Source organism: Telopea speciosissima, chromosome 11 (genome assembly GCF_018873765.1).
Source record: "Telopea speciosissima isolate NSW1024214 ecotype Mountain lineage chromosome 11, Tspe_v1, whole genome shotgun sequence".
Taxonomy (NCBI): domain Eukaryota; kingdom Viridiplantae; phylum Streptophyta; class Magnoliopsida; order Proteales; family Proteaceae; genus Telopea; species Telopea speciosissima.
The window spans coordinates 46,490,976-46,514,336 of record NC_057926.1 but is presented as its reverse complement, the minus strand read 5'-3'; the positions used below and the strand labels follow the sequence as shown (position 1 = coordinate 46,514,336).

The 23,361-nt window shown below is 38.9% G+C and overlaps 1 protein-coding gene across 1 annotated transcript; it reads right to left on the bottom strand.

Annotated features, from left to right (window-relative positions):
- Positions 1-6,362: 6,362 nt before the first annotated feature.
- On the bottom strand, positions 6,363-23,131 carry LOC122645507 (endochitinase-like). Its single transcript, XM_043838817.1, has 4 exons — positions 23,128-23,131; positions 8,468-8,879; positions 8,198-8,351; positions 6,363-6,904 (listed from the first exon to the last, which is right to left on the bottom strand). The coding sequence occupies exons 2-4, from the start codon at positions 8,877-8,879 to the stop codon at positions 6,517-6,519; spliced, it is 954 nt and encodes a 317-aa protein (XP_043694752.1). The 5' UTR covers positions 23,128-23,131; the 3' UTR covers positions 6,363-6,516.
- Between the last annotated feature and the right edge of the window lie 230 nt (positions 23,132-23,361).

The following is a 23,361-nucleotide window of genomic DNA, read 5'->3' as shown; positions in this document are numbered from 1 at the left end:
TGATACGTGCAAGGATAACCTATAGAGAAAGAGAGAGAGAGAGAGTAGAATAGGTGGTTTTATGGATGAAGTCGGGTGTGAGAGAATAGAACAGGGGTTTGGCTTTATAGACGAAGTCGGACATCTTGACTTGGGTGAAGAAACCTACCTCATCTGTTAAGAGATATTTTAGGATTCAAAAGTCTCCCCTTCCTTCATTCTGATTCCTATTAAGTAGGATAACAATTAGTTACACAATAGTTTCACCCTCTTCTCAACGACTCTATCCCACTTCCCTTACTCTATTTAAGTTCTATTAACGCCTTCCACTACGCCACATCTACTCTACTTACCACTTACATAGGTACATATGCTGCTAATTGCTTACAACTGCTTACATAATTCAAATTAAAATACTCATGTACGGCACATAACAAGTGGTCGCCTAGAACAGAAACCCAACTGATCCACCACCTAGAAAACCTTTTCCTCATCTGCAAAGTAGAGCTAACAAAGAGAATAAAAAACATATAAAACCCACAGTACTATATTATTATCATTAACTTAGCAAAGACAAAAGCTTAACATGACTTATACAAGCTTAGAGAACAGAAAAGAAAGGGTTGCACAAACTTAGATATTAATAGTACAAAGTAGTCTACTCTTATCCTCACAGATAGGTAGCTAGTTATATATCTTCATGGTTGATTAAATAGAAGCTCAATTCCAATATGAAGAAGCTCTAACAGAAGTTGAAGGTGGAGCCCTTGGACGAGTTACAAATATCATCCCTCCATACATCTTTGCAGCCATAATGGAATCCATTGCCTCCTCCATCCTTGATGATGAAGTTTGGAGAATCTTGACACCTTGATTAATGGATTGGGAAGATCTTTTCTTGGTGCCATAATATTCATCAATCAGGGCAAACCCTTCTTGCCCCACTTTCAAGAGATCACTTCTCTGATATGCCATATCTATTCCCAAAGATATTTAAAACCAGTTGAGAACTTTCAATCTAAGTCTTGAGCTTACACCAAGGCCTGCTTCTGGTTCTGGTTCTGGTTCAATTCAAGGCCTTTTATAGCTTAGGACCCATTCTTCCTTAAGCAGTAAGTAATCTCATTTAAGAACTTCTAGCTAGAGCTATTCCTTCAAAGATTCTCAACTACTAACTAGGTAGTTAGGTTGAAGCTTCTCTAGATAAGCCAATAAAAGATGAGATGTTCGATCTTGAATGGCTGTGAAGTGGATTTGCTAGAACATTAATTTTTAATCATTATTAGTTTTAACTATTTTAATGGCACATGAGAATATAAGAATCTAAATAATAGTCCCAATTGCTTCAAATAAAAAGAACTTTATTCTTCATGAGCTCTTTACTTTAAGGGAATGGTAAGTGTCTTAGTGAAGCAATCAATGATGCATATTATTAATGCATCAGCCCAATGATGTCAGCAGAGATTTCTAATCTCAAATCCTTCTCTCCCACACATAACTTGTGCAAAAGAATCCTGCAACTCACATTGGTTTCTCTTCTTTATCTCTTTATATCTCATGTTCCTCTTCCATGATCTTCTCTTTACATCCCTCGCGCTTGGATCTCCTATGGTGCGTGGCCCATCCTACGTCATGTTGCGCAGACACAGGTCAGACGCAATGACCGCCTTACCCTTGCCCATGGCCCCGTGTCTGCGCAGGACGGGCAGCGTGCCATAGAGGATCTGGATCCTGCATCAACTGCTGAATGAATTGAGGCCAAAGTAGGAATCAGATCGGCCAATTCGTATTAGTATCGGTGTCGTCTAATTCGTATCAGTATCGGTTGAGACCAATACTGATTCCTGGCCGATCCCATCTCGATGGATCAGTACAGACAAGGGTAAAATTTTAAATTAAAAAATCTAATTTTTTTTAAAGGAAGCAGGGGTAAACCTAACCGATCTGGATCGGTAGAGACCGATGTCGATTACTAAACCCATGGTTTTAGTGCATGGTATTGGTCACTTGCAAAACCAATATGATACCGCTACGGTATCGACAAGGATTGACCATATCTAACAAAATTGCCCCTGATTTCCCTTTAAAAGAAGATATTTGACTGTTTTAACCCTTGTTCGTACCGTGTCACTAATACGATATGGACACAATATCTGGATCGACCACAATCGAAACTGTTACATATCACTCCGATACGAGCGATATGATACCGATTCGTATTGTGGATTATGCGATAATACCTAATACCATGTTAAACACTTTAGTCAAAGCTTTTAAATTTAACTTTAACTACTACCCCCCCCCCCCCCAAAAAAAAAAAAAAAAACTTTAAAGATTTTTGTAGTTAAAGTTTTAACATGACTAGGACATATCTTAATTACCTATTTCAATTTTCAACTCAATCACGATTTATGAATTCCTTAAAAAAAAGGGAGAGAGCAAAAAGAAAGAAAAAAAAAAAAAAAAGGAGAATGGAAGTTAACTCTTCGTTAATTGCCATCAAACGTGGCATTAGGAGAAGGTTATTGGAGAGGATCCAGACTCCAAGTTTTTTAAGCGGGTATAGATCCTCTGACCTCTTATTATAGGTGAATGAGAAAATCTTGTTAATTGGCTCTTATAGAACTTTGATAGGCTAATATTTGAGTTCATCATCAAGGTGGCCAACATTCATCTCCAATGTCATAAAAGGTGGAAACAATTAGGGCATCATCTCATGGTCTGTGATTCACACTAAGATGATAGGTATACATAGCTTAAGTGTGTGTTAGTCAACAGTAATGGACACGACACTGAAGTGACCAATAATATAGAATGTCTGATTTATCACGAGGGGAAAAGATGGACAACATAGTCTTTCCCATTAGAACGTGTAAAATGAACTCCGTTAATCTTTCTGTGTATTATGGATTGGTAGATTTAAATTCAACTGGTTCTATTGAAAGATTGTGATGGGATCCACCGATAATGTTTATCACATATACATTATTACAATAGAACCATGTGTTTTCTCATTCGTATCATTATAATAGGAGTGGTGATACGTGCAAGGATAACCTAAAGAGAAAATAAGAGAGAGAGGTTGGACTTTATTCCTATTAATTAGGATAACAATTAGTTACACAATAGTTTTACCCTCTCCTCCACGACTCTATCATATCCCACTTCCCTTACTCTATTTAACTTCTATTAACTCCTACCACTACGCCTCATCTACTTATCCACTTACATAGTTACATAGACTACTAACTACTTACAACTGCTTACATAATTCAAATTAAAATACTCACGTATGGCACATAACAAGTGGTCACCTAGAACAGAAACCCAACTGATCCACCACCTAGAAAACCTTGGATTTGAATTGTCTACGGCGCAGCTGCCCGTCCTGCCTGTGCTGTGCAGACACAGCGTCGCGTGCAAAGACCGCCTTACTCCTCCTACCTGAGCGCCTTGCCCGAGTGGAGGTAAGGTGATCTTTACGCGTGGCCCTATATCTGCGCAGCACAGGCAGGACGGGCAGCTGCACCGTAAACGATCTACATTCCTCATCTGCAAATTACAGCTAACAAAGAGAATAAAAAAACATATAAAACCCACAGCACTATATTATTATCATTAACTTAGCAAAGACAAAAGCTTAACATAGCTTATACAAGCTTAGAAGACAGAAAAGAAAAGGTTACACAAACTTAGATATTAATAGTACAAAGTAGTCTACTCTTATCCTCACAGATAGGTAGCTAGCTATCTTCATTCATGGTTGATTAAATAGAAGCTCAATTCCAATATGAGAAAGCTCCAACAGAACTTGAAGATGGAGGAGCCCTTGGACGAGGAGGGTTTACAAATATCACCCGTCCAAACATCTTTGCAGCCATAATGGAATCCATTGCCTCCTCCATCCTTGATGAAGGTTGGGGAATCTTGAAACCTTGATTAATGGATTGAGAAGATCTTTTCTTGGTGCCATAATATTCATCAATCATGGCAAACCCTTCTCGCCCCACTTTCAAGAGATCAGTTCTCTGATTTGCCATTTCTATTCCCAAAGAAATTTAAAACCACTTAAGAACTTTCAATCTAAGTCGATCTTGAGCTTAATTACACCAAGGCCTGGTTCTGGTTCAAGGCCTTTTATAGCTTAGGACTTCCATTCTTCCTTAAGCAATAAGTAATCTCATTAAAGAACTTCTAGCTAGAGATATTCCTTCAAAGATTCTCAATAACTAACTACTTAACTAGGTAGTTAGGTTGAAGCTTCTCCGGAAAAGCCAATAAAAGATGAGATGTTCGATCTTGAATGGCTGTGAAGTGGATTTGCTAGAACATTAATGCTTAATCATTATTAGTTTTAACTACTTAAATGGCACATGAGAATATAAGAATCTAAATAATAGTCCCAATTGCTTCACATAAAAGAACTTTATTCTTCATGAGCTCTTTACTTTAGAAGGAATGGTAAGTGTCCTAGTGAAGCAATCAATGATACATATTATTAATGCATCAGCACAATGATCTCGGTATGGATTTCTTTTGGTTTTGCATTATTATCCCTTGAAGGAAGAGGAGTGAAAAGGGGCTTTTAAGTCATTTCCATATTAAGGGAGAAAGAACGTTACTTGGACATAACTTCTGTGTCTAAACACAGGGCGGGCAAAATGACTGCCACTCCCCCATGGAAAAGCGAAATTTCTCGGGGGTGGGCAGGAGGTCATTTCGCCCACCCATGATTCTGTACGATTTTATTCAAGTCGCCGTCTGGGTGAAGCTCCTCCCAGAATGTTTTGAAGATATAACATGTTCAATCCTAATTGGCTGTGAGTCAATTTTAATTTTTTTTGATGCTATGAGAGAATATAAGAATCTAAATAAGTAGGGTATGTGTCAAACACAAACTGAACTGAATCGAACCAAACCGACTTTTATTAGAATTGATTCAGATTGGGGTATTGCACACCTGAAATCTAACTGAACTGAAACCCGAAACCGAAACCAAATGATATAATCTGATAAGAATACCAGCTAAATATATGTCAAATCGAACCCAAGCTGAAACAAAACCAACCCACTAAGAACCCAAAACCAAAATCGACCCAAACTGTAGCTGCCCTTATTAGTTTAGTTTCAGATTCACCATTACCACACCAAAACCAATTCAGCATAGATTGACACCCCTAGTACTATAAATAACCATCCAATTCCTTCAAGTAACCTATGGTGCACTCTAATCGATCACCAAAGTGATTTAAGTAGGAATTTGTGGTAGCACTACCATCTTTACCATCTTTGTTACGATTGCACCTAAGGTGACTTAATAAGAGATTAATTATACTAAAGTGACAGGTGTATTATGATTATTGGGCCTTGCCAGCATAAACTAAAGCATAAATCTCCATAAAATCCATAGCCATCTAAAATCCTAATGTGCATTACAATAGAGCTCAAAGGCATAGGCTAGGGATTGCATAGTCTTTATTATGAAATAAGGTTCCACAATGATGCCATGTTGATAATGCCAGCGACGGTTCGGCCATGTTGATGGAAGATTTACCAATTTAAATAATACTTTTATAAACAATATTTTATAATACTGACATATCTTAAAGTTGTGTTTAATTGATATACATTTTTGGAATGCATTCTAGGTCAATTTCGCATTCTTGGATGATAAAAACAACCATTTTTATCATCTAAGAATGCAAAATTGACCTAGAATGCTACATTCCCAGAATGCATACCAAACACAGCGATAAGTGTATGTATTCATTTCTCTTGTTGTTCAAGGGTTGGAGTCATAAAGATATTTCTCAAATTATCGCATTCTTGGATGATAAAAACAACCATTTTTATCATCTAAGAATGCAAAATTGACCTAGAAATGCTACATTCCCAAAATGCATACCAAACACAGCGCTAAGTGTATGTATTCATTTCTCCTGTTGTTCAAGGGTTGGAGTCATAAAGATATTTCTCAAATTTATTGGGTGCATATTTGCTACAAAAACTTCCCACTTTAGAGTATGCACCACACATGTGGGCTGATGCCATCCAAACGTCAAATTAAAAGATCATAATTAAAGAGTGTATAGAGAAACTAGAGGGTGAGCCTTGGTGCAATGGTAAAGTTGCTCCATTGTGACCTAGTGATCGTGGGTTCGTCTGGAAACAATTTATCCACAAAACAAGGGTAAAGCTGCTTATATTATAACCCTCCCCAGACCCTGCAGTGGCAGAAGCCTCATGCACTAATTATGCCACTTTTTTTGTATAAAAAATGTACTACCGTATCCAAATTAAAGAGATTAGCTGACTTCTTCATTCTTCAAGCAAAATAGACTTTTTAACAATAAAATCAACTTATTCTTATCATAAACCATTACACCCCTCAGTTCACTGAAACAGGACCCCTTGACTTCTTTGTAAGAAAAAAACTCAAACCCATAGAAATTTTATTATATTATCTTGTTGTCCAACAAAAAGACAATGGCTAGCTTAAAAGAAGGATTAGTGCCTTGATCATACTTAGGTGAAGGATTAAGATGCAGAATGAGTAACAGCAAAAGACCCTTGGCTATAGCAGTCAAGGTTGTTACCATAGCTAACTCCCAATATGTCACAGTACCTCTTATAAAATCCTATACGATCAGCCACCCTAGCATCATAACCTCTTCCACATTCAAGTCCTCCATTGATGATATTGGTAACGGTTCCATAGCCGTTGAGACGGCCCGCGGCCGTGTCGGCACCGCTTGGCGTCCACACGCCGGTGATAACATCATGGCATGAAGGTTTTGGAGATTGGGGTGTCATCCAGAACCACAATGCTGTCTTGAATGAAATGGTTGGATCAGTTGCAACAAGGTCTGGATTGTTGATGAGGTCCACCCCTATGGCTTGTCCTGCTTGGCCGTAGTTGTAGTTGCTGAAAATTCAAAAGTCATCTCATTAATACTATTTGCTTGAATTAGCCTATTCTTATGCAAGTAATTAATTAGCAAACTAAGACATGTATTTAACAAAAAATATTAACTAATAGGGATTAGAAAATTAATTAGATCATATATATTGTCATGGCCGGAAAATTGCTTTTTTTTTTTTAAGGGGGTGGTGGTGAAGGCCGGATTTTTTCTTACATCTTGGTGAGTGGTAACTATATATAAACCAAAGATCTTATAAGAGGACTTGGATCCTCTACGGCCTGGGGTTGAGCGGCCATCGTGTTGCGCTCAACCCACAGGCCGCCACTTGGATTTTATACCAATCCAATGGTTGGTAGATGGCTGTCTAACATTTTTGAATTTTGAATGGTAATTTTGAATTTTGAATTGATCTCGTCTACCAACCATTGATTTGATATAAAAATCACGTGATGGCCTGTGGGTTGAGCGCAACACAATGGCCACTCAACCCAGGTGGTAGAGGATCCAAATCCTCTTATGAGATCATGAGCTAGCTTTAAATATTAATAGACACACTCAAGACTAAACTACATATTAAAGATATCCTGAGAACTAAAAAATATCTAAATAACAAATTAAAGAGGGTCAATATTATGATAATCATGCATAAAAAGGTACACTAAGTCAATTAGAATTTGGATCCTATATGGAAGTGGACACCCATATGGCTTTCTCTACCATTACTACTTCACTAGTGGTTATTTCATCATTCAATGACACATGGGCCTGCCATTCAGGGGAAAGGGTGGTCATTTCGTCCATCCCCATGTATCTGGGCGTAGCTTGTGCCTGGGCACAGAAAACATTTGGCCATATATATATATATTGATCTCGTTGGCTTTATTTCGAGGGTTCTATTGGAATCACCAATTCCCTGGTTTGGAAAGTCATGTCATCGCATATGAGACACTTTGATCATATTTCATTATCTGATCTTTGATACGGAAAAGGATTTTCTCAAGCAGTGGTGGGAGCTGGAGGGTCCAGCCCCGCTAAACGACAACAACAAATAGGGGTGGGCTGATCATTTCACAGGTGGGGCCCAGGACCCACCTGTGAAATGACCAACCCCCTTGTTTTGGGACTAGTTTTTAAGCGCTGAACCCTCTAGCTCCCGCCACGGCTGGAGGAGAGCTAGGTCCTCTTTGATACTTTGTATCCAAACCTTCAGTAACTCTATGTCCTTTATCTAAATAGAAATACTATTTATCCACGAAAAAGAAGAAAAAGGATGAAATGATATATATAATACTTACTAAGAAATCTGGATGGGTCCACGCCCATAATAACTTTGGCCGGCAGCACACGGCCATTGACCACTAGCTACACAATAGGATGGTGGATTGCCTTGCTCCCTGAGAAAACAATATCCCCAAGCATATGGGCCATCAGGTGCAGTTGCCCATCCCCCTACACGTACATTGGAAAACAAATTAAGAATGATATGCTTTGTATATATAGTAGAATGAGAGAGCAAACTCTCTACTCCTAATTAAGAGAAAATTTATTAACTTCAATTAACAAACCTGTAGTTTCATGGGAAGTTTGACCCAAAAAAGCAGCAATCTCCCTCTTACGGGTATCAACATCGCCGGTGGTTGCAAAGCCGGAAAAGGAGTTTGCGGCGGCAATGAAACCATTGTAGGTGTAAAACCCATTACCAGGACAAGCTGCATCATTTCGATGTAGAAGCATTTGATCAAAAAGGGATTGACTGATGAGAGAACTAATATCACCACCGCCGCCGCCGCCACCGGAACATTGGCTTTGACAATCAGCTCCACAGTAGTCAATGGTGCTACCACACCAACCATACTGGCTACAACAAAGACCACCCGGACATAGGGCACCACCGGCTTGACTCCCACATTGCGCTGCTAGGGCTACTACCAAGGAAGAGAAAGGGAAGAGAAGAAAGATACAAGCTGCTTTCCCCATCTTTTTCTATGACAGAGATGAGGCAATGGAAAGGGGCAAGGGGGTATATATAGTGTAAAAGAGTTGAATAATCAAAATTTTCAAGATGATTAGGCAGCTTTACTTACGTTTATGAGGTTTGTATTTTCTACTTGAATGCTTCTTTTGGGTTACTTTATTAGTAGCTTATTCATGAATTCAACTCCTCTTTTCCACCGGTCTAGTATTACCTTGCGCCTCCACACGCAAGCGCAGTGAAAAATACTGCTTTACCCCCCTCCATTGCACAAGAAAAAAAAATTGAGAGATCATCAACTAGGGTTCGACATTTTATTAAGAAAAACTGAGGCGGCTAGCTTGACCTTGACTGGGTTAGGCAAAGAAAGACATGTAAAGAGCAGCCACAAGGAATATTCGGATATGTATAAGAAGAAGAAGAAGAAGAAGAAGAGGATATGAGAACATGTGTAAAGTGTTCATTTAAAAATCATTTTCCTCCATGATCACTAAGATCTCTCCTCAAACTACGAGCCGGCCCATACGGGTTTTTGTAAGATTTTATTTGAATATGTACCTTGGGGGTTCTCTATTTGCCCCGTCTCATTGTTATAGGATTTGAAATTTAATCCGGCGTGCAATGTACAGTCCTTGCGTCCAGACACAGGCTGCACTCTTATGGAAAGATGGAAATCTCTAAGAGCATAGTGGTTATTTTGTACGGTCCAGATAAGATGCAAATTTGTCATAAATCTCCACCCATTAATAAATGTCTTGAAATTCTCACCCTCTATAAGCCGTGTATGTGAAGTTTTCCCTTGTTTTAGAATATGAATCTATTATTTTATTCAACTTCAGTTTTTAAGTGAATCAATTTTATGGGATTTTTTTTTAAAAAAATTAATAAACTCACCAATTCTGGCATCACTTGGGTAAAAATTCTAAAACTTATTTGACTCAGACAATTTATGATTAGGTCTCATCATTTTTTATCTTGACCTACTCTATACAACTCTTGACCAAGTTTTCCAAAATTTTGACTTGACTTCATCGATTCGATCCAATCAAAACTCAATTTTCCAACTATGATTGAATTAGTTTAATTCAATTTGTTTAGTTATTGCCTCCTTTTTTTATTCAATAGAATAATGTAATTAAACTAATCTTTTATGATATCAAATTTATTGAATAAAAAACAGATTTTGAAAAATCTTACCTTTTTTCTTTTGATTTGACTCGGGTGACGGTCATTTCAATTTCTCAAAATGAAAATTCCCAACTAATCAATTTATGTGTTTTACTTGATGAATTGTACTAGACCTGATAATCAGACATGGCACTTGTTATTGTAAAATTAAACCAACACGCGCGCTCACGATCTGGGTACACAATATTGGACAGTCTTGATAAGGTTCTTGAGGTATTGAATAGGGTGTACAAAATTTTTGGATTGACTGCGACTCCATATAAAGGATGAATTTCCCAGGATCACAATAGTCATTTCACACACCTTGTGTTTGGGTGTAAGGGTAGTGCACCACATTCGTCTAGGTAGCATTTTTTCTCCCTCTTTATTTATAGTGTTTTATGCTTGAAAATTGTGTTTTGTATATATTCTAAGCATTTTCATATGTTTCTTGACTATTTTCATACGTGTTTAGCATATTTTGTATCTTTTTAATACGATATATCTCTTACAATCACCTTTTTAATACGATACCTAATACCAATTTTTTGAACTTTGCATGCAGCCGGACAGGTAATCAAATTCCTTTAAATTTATATTTGGTTTCTGCCCCCTCACCCCACCCCCTAAGTCAACCCCTACATGTGTATGACTGCAACTCGACAAGTGTGCACTCATGTGGTTCATCTGAGGAAAGGTAAGAGAGGAAAGTAGGGTTTGTGGGGTTGAGCTAGCCTTTAGGAGGACCCTGGGTCCTCTCTTAGTTTACTGTCACCACGACTACATAGAAGAATTGCTCCCCATGACAAACCCACCTTATTGGTTAAGTTTCTAACCCAAAAGGCCTAGAAAATCATGGAAGTGTCTAAGAAGTAAGTTCAAAGTGGTTTACCCAAAAAAAACAAGAAAATTTCAAAGTGAATAGGTTACTAAAATCGCAATGGATTTCATTGGAAATTGAACTCTTGATGATGAAGTTTGGAGAATCTTGACACCTTGAATTCCAATACGAAGAACCTCTAACAGAACTTGAAGGTGGAGCCCTTGGACGAGTTACAAATATCATCCCTCCATACATCTTTGCAGCCATAATGGAATCCATTGCCTCCTCCATCCTTGATGATGAAGTTTGGAGAATCTTGACACCTTGATTAATGGATTGGGAAGATCTTTTCTTGGTGCCATAATATTCATCAATCAGGGCAAACCCTTCTTGCCCCACTTTCAAGAGATCACTTCTCTGATATGCCATATCTATTCCCAAAGATATTTAACACCACTTAAGAACTTTCAATCTAAGTCTTGAGCTTACACCAAGGCCTGGTTCTGGTTCTGGTTCAATTCAAGGCCTTTTATAGCTTAGGACTTCCATTCTTCCTTAAGCAGTAAGTAATCTCATTAAAGAACTTCTAGCTAGAGCTATTCCTTCAAAGATTCTCAATAACTAACTAGGTAGTTAGGCTGAAGCTTCTCTAGATAAGTCAATGAAAGATGAGATGTTCGATCTTGAATGGCTGTGAAGTGGATTTGCTAGAACATTAATGCTTAATCATTATTAGTTTTAACTACTTTAATGGCACATGAGAATATAGGAATCTAAATAATAGTCCCAATTGCTTCACATAAAAGAACTTTATTCTTCATGAGCTCTTTACTTTAGAAGGAATGGTAAGTGTGTTAGTGAAGCAATCAATGATACATATTATTAATGCATCAGCACAAATATGTCGGTAGGGATTTCTTTTAGTTTCGCATTATTATCCCTTGAAGGAAGAGGGGTGAAAAGGGGGTTTTAAGTCATTTCAATATTAAGGGAGAAAGAACGTTACCTGGGCACAATCTCCCTTCTCAGTTCCTTGGTTGACGGTTTGATCCCCTTTTGGGGTCTTGCTCTATCTTTCTTTCTTTTCTCTGGTTTTTTATTCTCGTATCCACTGGGTTTGATGGGGTCTTGCCATCACTAACGTATCTCCCTTCTATATTTGTTTCTTTGTTTGTGGTTTTTCTCTATGTTGCCTCACAGATCTCCTCGAGAATCGGCTGGTTCATCATCCCAACGCCCATACCGAAGCCGTCGCAGGTTGGACTTTGAGTACATCTGGCGTGCTAACCCTGATCGCTCTCAACTCAATAAGGACGTCTCGTTGGACTCTCAGTGGGTTCTAAATCTGGAGGTGCTGGCTGCAGGTGTTTGGAAGAGATTATCCAGTTTTTACACTTTAGACCACCCAATATTGTTTGGCTTCACGATCGGGTTACCAAAGCCTACACCTGATTTGGTGTGCAGTCACTTTTCTCGTTTGTGGGCACCCTTTGGTGTCCCTGACATAAACTGGATTGTGGAGAGTATGTTTGTGGTGCTTGTCTCTTGTATGGCAGCTAGGGATTTGCTTCTCTCCTTGCGTCTGTGGTGGTGTGAACACAATCTTGTATTCTTGGTACCCCATGCTTTGGATAATGCGCTCTATGCCAGCGAACGCGAGAATTTTTTAGTTTGGATTCAAGTGAGTCCTGTGCCAGTGGAGGCTTTCTCGTATCATACTGTTAAACAAGCAGTTTCTCGTGTTGGAAATGTGATGAGCATGTACCTTAAGTTTGACCTCGGGTTACCAAGGAATGTGGCTTGAGTGAAGGTCAGTTTGATATGGAAGAGACCGATTTGCTCTCATTCCTAATTCGGAACAATAGGGGTGATCTTTTGCCGGTTGACTTATACTATAAGGCTTTTCTAATTTGTGGACGATGTGGCAGATTCACCCACATTTCTGCTATTTGCCCTTACTCTGGCATTATGAATGTTGGTTTTGCTGATCCCTCAAGGGGTCTCTTTGATAAAGCTAGCACAACTCCACTGATGATGAACTTCACTGGGTTAGAGAATCTGTCTCCACCTATGGGTACTAGTACTTTTTGCATCACTACTGGACCTTCGTTCGTTGGCCCTCCTACACCTATTATTACGGAGGTGGTTGATGATGGTCTCCCGGTTGTTGCTGAGCAGGGTTTGGTGATTGCTGAGATGGAATGGGAGGTCACCGAGTCAGATTCTACTGGGATTGGTTCTACTGGGTTTGGTTTTACTGTTGTGGTGCTGCCTCCTGATGATTTTGTGGCTTGTAACAGTATTTCCCCTTTTGATGAGTTCATTTCCTCCTTGCTCGAGGACCCCAACCCTGTCAACCTACCAATGGACCTTTCTCAGATGGTGGTTACTGCTGGGGGTTCTTTGGGTTCGGAATCTCACTCTCTACAAGCTATCCCTCCTCTTCTGGATGTGGACCCGTCTTTTGGTGTTATGTCCAACCCCATTGCTTTGATTGAGGACGTCGGCCAGCATTGTATCTTCGAAGGGAATCCTGTGGACGGGCCTCTTCCCTAATACAGAAAGTTCTCTCCCCCTCCTGTCTCTCCAACTTTGGCCCATGAGATCTCTGACCTTCGTTTGGTACTCGACTCTGCATTATCTCGGTCATGTGACCCTGCTGCGCTCTTTACTTTAGTGGTTGATTGGCTTCTTGAGCGACGAACTGTCTTCTGTAAAGGTCTTCCGTTTCCTGCTGGTCATTCTAGCCAGTTCACGATTCCACGGTGATTCCGATCCCGCTTAATCCGGTCAGTTTTCCTGCAGTTACCTATTATTTGTTCCGTTTATACTGTTGTGTCTTTGTTGTGTTTCTTTCCTCTACTTTTGGACTTTGGGACTCCAATCACCGTGCCCATTGCCGACCGTTGGTCGTGGTTAGAATTTTTCACTTTTGTATGTTCATCTTTTCTACCCCTATTTGTGTAATCATGCTTTTGTTTGCTTGGAATGTTCGTGGTTTGAATAATAAATTTACTACTAAATGTCTTGATTTCCATCTTAACAAATCCCACCCTGATATTGTGTTTCTGTGTGAAACTAAATGCTTGGATCACGAGAGGTTGTAGCATAGTGTGCCTTCTTCACATTATACCTCTGTTAAATTTCAAAATAGCATGGGAACCCATGGGAAAAAAGGGGGATTATGGGTGTTAGCTAAACATCATGTTAAAATACTCTCTTGCATTGCTCTGGAAGACGCGGTTGCAGTCCTTTTCTCTTATTGTTCTTCGGCTGTTTGCTGGTTTATATGTATTTATGCTCCTCTGCAACCGTTAGCCCGTATTACCTTTTGGGAGAGACTGTCAGATTTCCTCAGAACTTTGGAGCATCCTTTTTGCGTCATTGGCGATTTTAATGAATTACTGAATTCTTCGGACAAATTGGGAGGCAGCCAGTTTCATCTGTCTTCCTCTGGTGCAGCTCTTCAAGACATCATTTCTGATTTTTCACTCGACGAGGTCACCCTACTAGGTTCCGAGTTTACTTGGTCTAATAAACAGAAACCTCCTCGGCTTGTTAAAGAATGTTTAGATCGTGCTTTTGCTTGTCACTCTTGGATTGACCTTTTCCCCTTTACTTCTCTTTCTAAGTTATCCCCTCTTGGATCCGATCACAATCCAATCCTTCTTTCCACTACTGGTCACAAGCCATCTTTTAAAAAACTTTTTCACTTCCACCAAGCCTGGATGCAGCATCCTGTGTTCTCCAAATTCTATTCTTCTACTTGGAATTCCCTTCCCAATGGAAATCTTTCTTGCAAGCTCTCTTCACTTTCTTTCTCCTTGAAGAAATGGAACAAGGGGGTTTTCGGCCATGTGTCTCAGTTAAAAAATCTTCTTTTCTCTTCCTAATTGACTACTTCTAATTTTCCTTGTCCGGACTCTGACTTTCTGTCTACTTTAAGCAGAAAGGTTGGTTGGATTTTTTATGCGGAGGAAATTTTCTGGTTGCAAAAATCTAGGCATTTTCATATCAGGGATGGCGACCGGAATACCAAGTATTATCATTCTATCACCAAAACTAATTTGAGGAAAAGAAGAATTGAGTATATTTGTGATGCCAGGGGTGCAGAATCACTAATCCTAAAGATATTGCTCATGTTTTTGCTAATTTCCTAAAGGATATGTTTCAGACTACTAACCCATTAGATGCCAATTTTGTTGAATGCCTTTTTTCCTTCTATTTTCTCTGCAGGTTAGTTAGACTCTTCGGTTTTGTTACCCAATTTGGAGGAGGTTAAAAAGGTTGTTTTTTCTCTTGGTGCTCTCAAAGCTCTCAGTTTCGATGGGTTCAATGCTGGCTTCTTTCAACAATGTTGGGATGTTGTTGGCCAGGACTTAGTACTTTTGGCCAAGGATTTCTTCTTTACTGGTTTCCTCCCCCCGGGCACTAACCATACTTTAGTTTGTTTAATCCCAAAATCTGATAATGCGGAGTTTGTGGGTGATTTTAGACCTATTAGCCTTTGTAACGTCACCTACAAAATCATTGCAAAACTTTTGGCCACTAGACTTAAGGGTATCTTCAATTCGCTCATTTCTCCCTTTCAAGCTGCCTTTATCCCTGGCCGACAAATTAATGATAATATCATTATTGCCTAGGAAATTTTCCATTACCTTAATCATTCACATGGTAAACAGGGCTTTGTGCCTATAAAAATTAACATGTCTAAGGCCTATGATAGGATTGAATGGAATCTTATTACCTCTATTTTCACTATCTTAGGCTTTGGGGAGAAATGGTCCAACTTATTCATACCCTTATCTCTTCGACATCCTTCTCTATTAAAATGGATGGCAGTCCCTTTGATTACTTCATGGCCACTAGAGGAATTCGACAAGGGTGCCCCCTCAGCCCATATCTCTTTCTTGTGGCTATGGAGGTCCTTTCTAGGCTTCTGACTACGTATCGTTAGCTGAATATGTTCTATGGGATTAAAATAACCAGATCTACCCTTGAAATTACGCATCTCTTTTTTGCTGATGATATTTTCATTTTCTGTAGGGCTACACAGGATGATCTCCTCACAATTAAGGCGGTCCTTGACCTTTTTTTCTGACCTCTTTGGTCAACAAATTAATCTTTCAAAGACTTGCTGTCATTTTAGTAAAAATGTACCCTGTGAAACTAGAGCGTCCCTTTGTTCCCTTCTTGGTATTAAGGAAATGACTCGTGATGCTATTTATTTGGGAACTAATTTATTTCATGGCAAGTCCAAAGCTAAGGAACTAGAAGGGGTGGTTTCAAGGGTGCAAAAGAAGTTGGCTTCTTGGAAAATCCACAATTTGTCGTATGCTGGTCGTAGTGTTCTACTTCAATCCGTGCTGGCTTCTACTCTAGCGTACCTCATGAATTGCTTTAAATTTCCCCTTAAAACCTGTAGTAAAATTGATTCTATTTGCCTTAACTTCAAGATGGGGAATTACAGTAGGGACAAGAAGAAGACTCCTTTGATTTCTTGGGACAGAATGTGCTTACCTAAGTCCGCAGGGGGATTGGGGTTCTTTAAGGCTGAAACCCATAATACAGCATTACTACTCAAACTCAGTTGGAGACTTATCACTGAACCCAATTCCCTTTGGGCTCGGGTGCTCAAAGCCAAATACTTTCCCAAACTCTCTCTTTGATCCCTCTACCAGAGTGAAGAAAGGCTCTTGGACTTGGAATAGCATTTCTCAAGTGATCCCTACCTTGGAAACAATGGTGATTAAAAAAATTGGTAATGGACAATCCACTTTCTTTTGGTTTGATAAATGGATTCCGACCCTTCCAGGTAATCTCTTGACCTCGAACACTTCTATGATTAAGCCTTTAGAAAAATCAAAGTTTGTGAGTTCTTTCTTACAGGGAAACTGATGGAATTCTAATCTGCTAAATGATTGTGTTCCTCGATTCATTTCTGCTCATATTCAATCTGTGATAATTTCTGATTCTGAGGATAAATGGTGGTGTCTTAGATGCCAAACAAGGAATCCTTACTACTAAATTTGCTGCTCGTTACCTTACCTCACATTATACCAAAATGTCTTCTAGTGAAATTCACTGGTGGAAATTCTTTTGGAAAATTCAAATTCATCCAAAGTTTAAGATTTTCTTCTGGCGTTTGCTAAATGCAGGAATTCCTACAAAGGCCACTCTTTCGAAATGGATCCAGATGGACTCCTCATGTGCTATTTGTGAAAATGGTGTTGAATCCTCATGGCACCTTTTCATATCTTGTGAGTGGGTTAAACACATCTGGGCTGCAGGACCTTTGGGGCTAAGAACAAATCATTTGGCTCTTAATAGTATTAAGGTTTTATGTCTGTTCGTTTATTCAATTCTTAGATCGGACAAACATTTGGTCTCATGGTTCTTTGAAGTATTTGTTATGACTTGTTATTTTGTCTGGACAGCTAGAAACAGGGTTATTCATGCTTCACAAGCGGCTGATCCGTTATGGGTCATTCGATGCACTGAAAATTGGATTTCTTATCAGAACTTGGTCCCCCCCTCTTTTTCGTCCCTGGATGTAATGGATGGCTCTTACACTATATCGGTCAACGATCTTTGTTTTCAGTTGCCTATACTCACATTTCCTATTTTGATATGTGCAGGATACTATATGACAGGACTCACCCTCGCCGGATGGGCATATTTCTTTTTGATAGATGGCAAGATTATGTTTTTTGATACAGGAACTGTAATGGATCCTTGGGATGACCTCACAACAATTTTGTTGGCTATTCGTAAAGGAATAGATCACGCTGCCTGTATTGGGTTGCAGATTAAAGAAGTTTGGACTGACAACCAGCTCATTTCAGACACTCTTCCATCTCCAACCAAATGCTTATAGTCGTGGAATTTATTTAAAGACTTTTTAAACTTAGGATGTGAATTTTGTTAGGAATAGTAACATCTTTTGTATATATCTAGCTAAGAATATGGCTAGGAATGCTTGTTATAAAGACGTTGTTAATATTTAATTATATATTTTCTCTTTTTCATTAAAAAAAAAAAAAAAAAACTTCTGCATCCAAACACAGGGGTGGGTAAAATGATTGCCACACCCCCATGGAAAAGCGAAATTTTTCCAGGGTGAGCAGGAGGTCATTTTGCCCACCCATGATTCTGTACGATTTTATTCAAGTCGTCGTCTGGTTGAAGCTCCTCCCAGAATGTTTTGAAGATATAACATGTTCAATCCTGATTGCCTGTGAGTCACTTTTTTTTTTTTTTTTGATGCTACGAGAGTATAAGAATCTAAATAAGTAGGGTATGTGTCAAACACGAACTGAACCGAATTGAACCAAATTGGTTTTTATTGGAATTGATTCAGATTGGGGTATTGCACACCTGAAATCTAACCGAACTGAAACCCATTTAAATCGAAAGTGACACCAAAGTCAATTGAAACCCGAAACCTAAACCAAATGATATAACCTGATAAGAACATGATACCAGCTAAATATATGTCAAATCGAACCCAAGCTGAAACAAAACCAACCCACTAAGAACCCAAAACCAAAATCGACCGAAACTGAAGCTGCCTTTATTGGTTTAGTTTCGGATTCACCATTACCACACCAAAACCGATTCAGCATAGATTGACACCCCTAGTTTCGGATTCACCATTACCAAATTGAATTAAGTAGGAATTTGTTTTGATTTATTATTTTCTGTGACCGTTTTTTATTTTCTTTTTCTTTTATATATTAATGGATGCATGAGTTGTGCTGGACACCCCCCCCCCCCCCCAACACTCTTGGAGAAATTGTGCTAGCACAATCATCTTTACCATCTTTGTTACGATTGCACCTAAGGTGACTTAATAAGAGATTAATTATACTAAAGTGATAGGTGTATTATGATTATTGGGCCTTGCTAGCATAAACTAAAGCATAAATCTCCATAAAATTCACAGCCATCTAAAACCCTAATGTGCATTACAACAGAGCTCAAAGGGATAGGCTTGGGATTGCATAGTCTGTATGAAATAAGGTTCCACAATGATAAACTTCTTATATCATACCCGCCACGTTTTGGCCATTTTGATGGAAGATTTGCCAATTTAAATAATATTTTTAGGGGAAAGTTTTCATACACGATTGTGTAAACCGTGTATGTGAGAGGGTGGGAGTTTCAAGATATTAATTAATAGGTGGGAATTTATGACTTTTCCAACTCTTTGTGAGAGACCCTCTCACATACACGGCTTACACAGCCAGTGAGTATGAAAACTTTTCTCATATTTTTATAAATAATAGTTTATAATACGAAATATCTTATATTTTATGGCATATTATAAGTAATTAAACAAGAAATTAAATGAGAACAACCATAGGGTAGTGGATTCAACACTTTGCCTTTACGTTTTCTCCAGTTTTTTGTCGCTCAATCCAAACCACCTATTGTCTCTCCCGACTTATGCCTCCACTAATGCAGCCTGGTTGGAAGACACGGATCGGGAGAGCCAAACACACGAACGCAAGGAGAAAGAGATCACAACGGGCTTAACGTGACTCTTCGAGGTCACGGGTGTGATACCCCGAATTTTAGTTTTCGAGATATTCTTATATATATAAATGCATTATATTAAATTTTCATAGATATATATATTTAATACATTGAAATAGGGTTTTCAACCAAAAAAGGTTGAATGGATCATGTAGCTGAATAGTTGAATAGGTAGATATATTAATGAATATGGTTCAAAAGTCAAGATTATCAACTTCAACATCCAAATCTAAATACACTTCTCTTTATCTACACCCGTAGTTGTCACCATGGTATAAAATCTCGCGAAATATCGGCGATATATCGCGATATTTCGTGAATCTCGACATGACCGAGATACGAAACAAGGTCGAATAAAAAGTACAATAACTCGCCGATATATCGAGATATTTCACGATATATCGTGGAACTCACGATATATCGCGAGATATCACGATATATCGCGAGATATTGTAAAGTGACAATAGTGTCACATTCAAAATCCTTATAAATTTCATATTTCGCAGCTCTTGGTCGATATTTCGACCGAGGTCATGAAAATGAAATTTTCTCTCTTCCCTCCCTTCCAAGCCTCATTGAAGCTCCTTGTCGCCGGAAGACGCTCGAGGGTCATCTAAGCTCATCATCCAAGCCTAATTTCATTATTTAAGGTAAATTATATTTCTCTAAAACTATTTTTTTAAAAACTTTGTACAAATGTTGTTGGATGTTGATGATATTAATATATGTTAGACACCGAGGCCGATCTACAGCCTCACGGTGTCGAAATTTTTTCCCATATGTATTTTTTTATTTTTTTCTGGTTTTAAAATTCATTTTCCTACAACTAAAATAGGAAATAATTAGGGGTAATATGACTTAGATGGTAATGAATTAAATATATGTTAGACATCAATGGCCGATCTACGGCTTCATGTGTCGGATTTATTTTTCTGCTCTTAAATAATTCTTTTAATTTTCGAAAATTAAGAAAAATATATAAAAATTAAAAAACAGTAAATAAATAAGGAAAAATATGAGTTTTAAGTTTAAAAATAATGAAAAATATGAAAGTTATTTCTATATGTTTTGAGATGCATTACATGTATATTATGTTTACTAATTCATAGTTTTGTTGTGTTAGGTCAATACTTATATTAACATTATATATAAAAATTGGTTTTAATTTTGTGAAAATATAAGGGTTAGGGGAAAAATATTAAATAACTATACAAGTGTATTAGTAATCTAAAAGTGTCAATTGAAGTGCATCTACATTAAGTTTTTTAATTATTTGTGTTACTTACATTGCAAAGAAACAAGTATCATTATGGAGGATCGTGATAGACAACGTGCGAGGGGCAAGCAAAAGGTGGGGGAAAGTAGTCAACAAAGGGGGCGGACGGAACAAAGAGAACAGAGGGAACAAGAGAGACCAACCAGCCAAAGATAGGGGTGACATTGCATGGTTACATGGTACTCCCATTGATGGGGATAAGAGAAAATCTATATGTAATTATTGTCACATGCAATTTATGGGAGGTGGGTCCAAAGACTTAAACAACATCCGATCAAGGATCTAAAGATGTTGTAGGTTGTCATATGGTCCCTACCAAGTAGCCAGGGAGATTGGTGATAGTTTGAGGGGAAGAAAGAAGAGGAAGGCCGATAAGCAAAGGATAAGAGAACAACTTGAGGATACAAAGGAGGAGTTCGATGGGAGGAGGAAGACGATACAATGAAGATGATGACTCCTCCTCCTCCTCTCGATGATGACATTGCGACCGATGACATACAAACAAGCAGAGGAGGCTAGGGATTTTAGGCGGATCAAGTTCAAGGAGTAGAGGAAGTTTTCAAGATGATCACAGAGACAAAGAGTAGGGGGTAGTGGAGGAGTCGGCGCCTGAGGTCCTAAAACTTTGAATCCTTTTAAAAGATCACAAAGTGTGAGGGCAACCCCAACACCTCTACCAGTAAGCACCACCATCAACATCCGATCCTAAATTGCATAAGAAGAAAGGAAGCAACAACCCGTAATCAAAGGAGCATGGAAGGGGATGAAGGGATTGGTTAAAGAATCAATAGCTAAGTGGATGCTATACCATACCATCCCAAAGAACACTCGCACAAGGCCCCCATTATGATACCATGATAGATACCATTGCGTAGGCCGCCCAGATTCAAGGGCCCCACCCCATATGAGGTAATGAATGTTTATCTACCTCAACAAAAGAGTGAGATTGATGAGTACATTAGTGAGATGAAGAATATGTGGGAGACATATGGGGTGACTATAATGGCAGATGGATGGACTGGCCTACAAGAAAGTCCATCATCAATTTCATGATTTATTGTGATGGGAGGACAGTTGTTCCTCAACTGTGGATGCATCCAAAGAGATAAAGGATGCAAAATATATTTACAGATTGTTAAAGGAAGTAGTGGAAAAAGATGTGGGTATTGAGAATGTTGTCCGATTGTAATGCATAAATGGAAGTAACTTCAGCGGCCGTGAGAAGATGATGAACAATAATAAGTACCGGCTCTTCTGACTCCTTGTGCAGCCCATTGCATTGACTTAATGCTAAAAGATATGGGAAAGTTAAAGTTGGTGAAGACCGTGGTTGAAAGTGCAAGACAAGTCACCAACTTTGTATACAACCACTCCTATGCACTCAATCTATTGAGGGAAAATGTGGGGTGACTTGGTTAGGCCTCGGCATCACAAGATTTGCCACCAACTACATTGCCCTCAAAAGCATTGAGACAAAGAAGGCCGGGCGAGAAGCATGTTTGCTTCGAGGAGTGGTTTCAATGGAAGGGTTCCAAGACGCAAATGGGAGGGAAGCACAAACAACGATGTCATCTCGAGGACTTCGACCAAACTAAGCAAAGTGGTGAAAGTTTTAGAGCCATAATTCAAGTTCTACATGTTGTCGACTCCTCAAGGGCCCAACCATGCCTCCTATATGCTGCAATAGACTTGATGAAAGATAGTGTCTATAGTGTGGGTCCTCGCAGTAGCAAACACTTCTTAGATATCATAAATGCTCATTGGAGAATCAACTTATGCATCCACCGTATAAGGTCGGTGAGTAAATTTGTTTTATGTTTACTAATTCATAGTATTATTATTTACTAATTACCTATGCATTTGACAATACCTCTATTCTATATGTCATATTTCAGCATACTACTTCAACCCTAAGTATCAATATAACAATAGGCTTGGGTTGGAAACTCAACTTATTGATGCCGTGAAACAAGTAGTGAAGAAGTTGGAGCCGATGGTGCACTACAAGCAATTTGCAACAATGAAGTGAGTTCATTTGGAAACTCAACTTATTGATGCTTTCAAATAAGTAGTGAAGAAGTACTTACTAATTTTCCACATGGGTATAGATCAAGGTATTTAGGGATGCATTGGGAAGTTTTGGAACCGAGGCTGCGATATAAGGCAGAGCACGTGGTGATGCTGTAATTCTTTAAGTTTTAAATTACATATGTATTGAAATTTGAAAGTTGAAAGTTGAAACAACATTTGACACATGTCTTTTTGTTGTAAACTTGTAATGCAAATGAATGGTGGGTGTTGTATGGGGAATCGTAAAAAACTTAAGAAGAATAGCAATTAAAGTCCTTGCCCAAACATGTTCTCGCATCCGGTTGTGAGAGGAATTGGAGTACCTTTGCACTCATCCACTCCAAGAGGCGCAAGATTGGGGTCTCAACGCTTATCCGACATGGTGTATGTGCACTACAACTTGAGGTCGAAACGCAACACATACGCATGGGACATGAGGGACAGAGAGGCACCATTGATCTAGCCGACATCTTTCAAGTTGACTCGCGATGAGGACCCTATTGTGGATTGGGTGAGGGATAGAGGTGAGCCAAGTTGTTGGATGAGGAGGGAGGTAGGCCCGACCCCATGATAGCTTCCGAGATTGGTGCCGATGTGGACGAGTATATGGCGA

Coding starts and splice junctions, on each gene's coding strand:
- LOC122645507 (XM_043838817.1), bottom strand. CDS start 8,879: ATGGGGAAAGCAGCTTGTATCTTTCTTCTCTTCCCTTTCTCTTCCTTG. Junction 8,352..8,467: donor AACTTCCCATGAAACTACAG/GTTTGTTAATTG, acceptor ATGTACGTGTAG/GGGGATGGGCAACTGCACCT. Junction 6,905..8,197: donor GGACCCATCCAGATTTCTTA/GTAAGTATTATA, acceptor TTGAATTTTCAG/CAACTACAACTACGGCCAAG.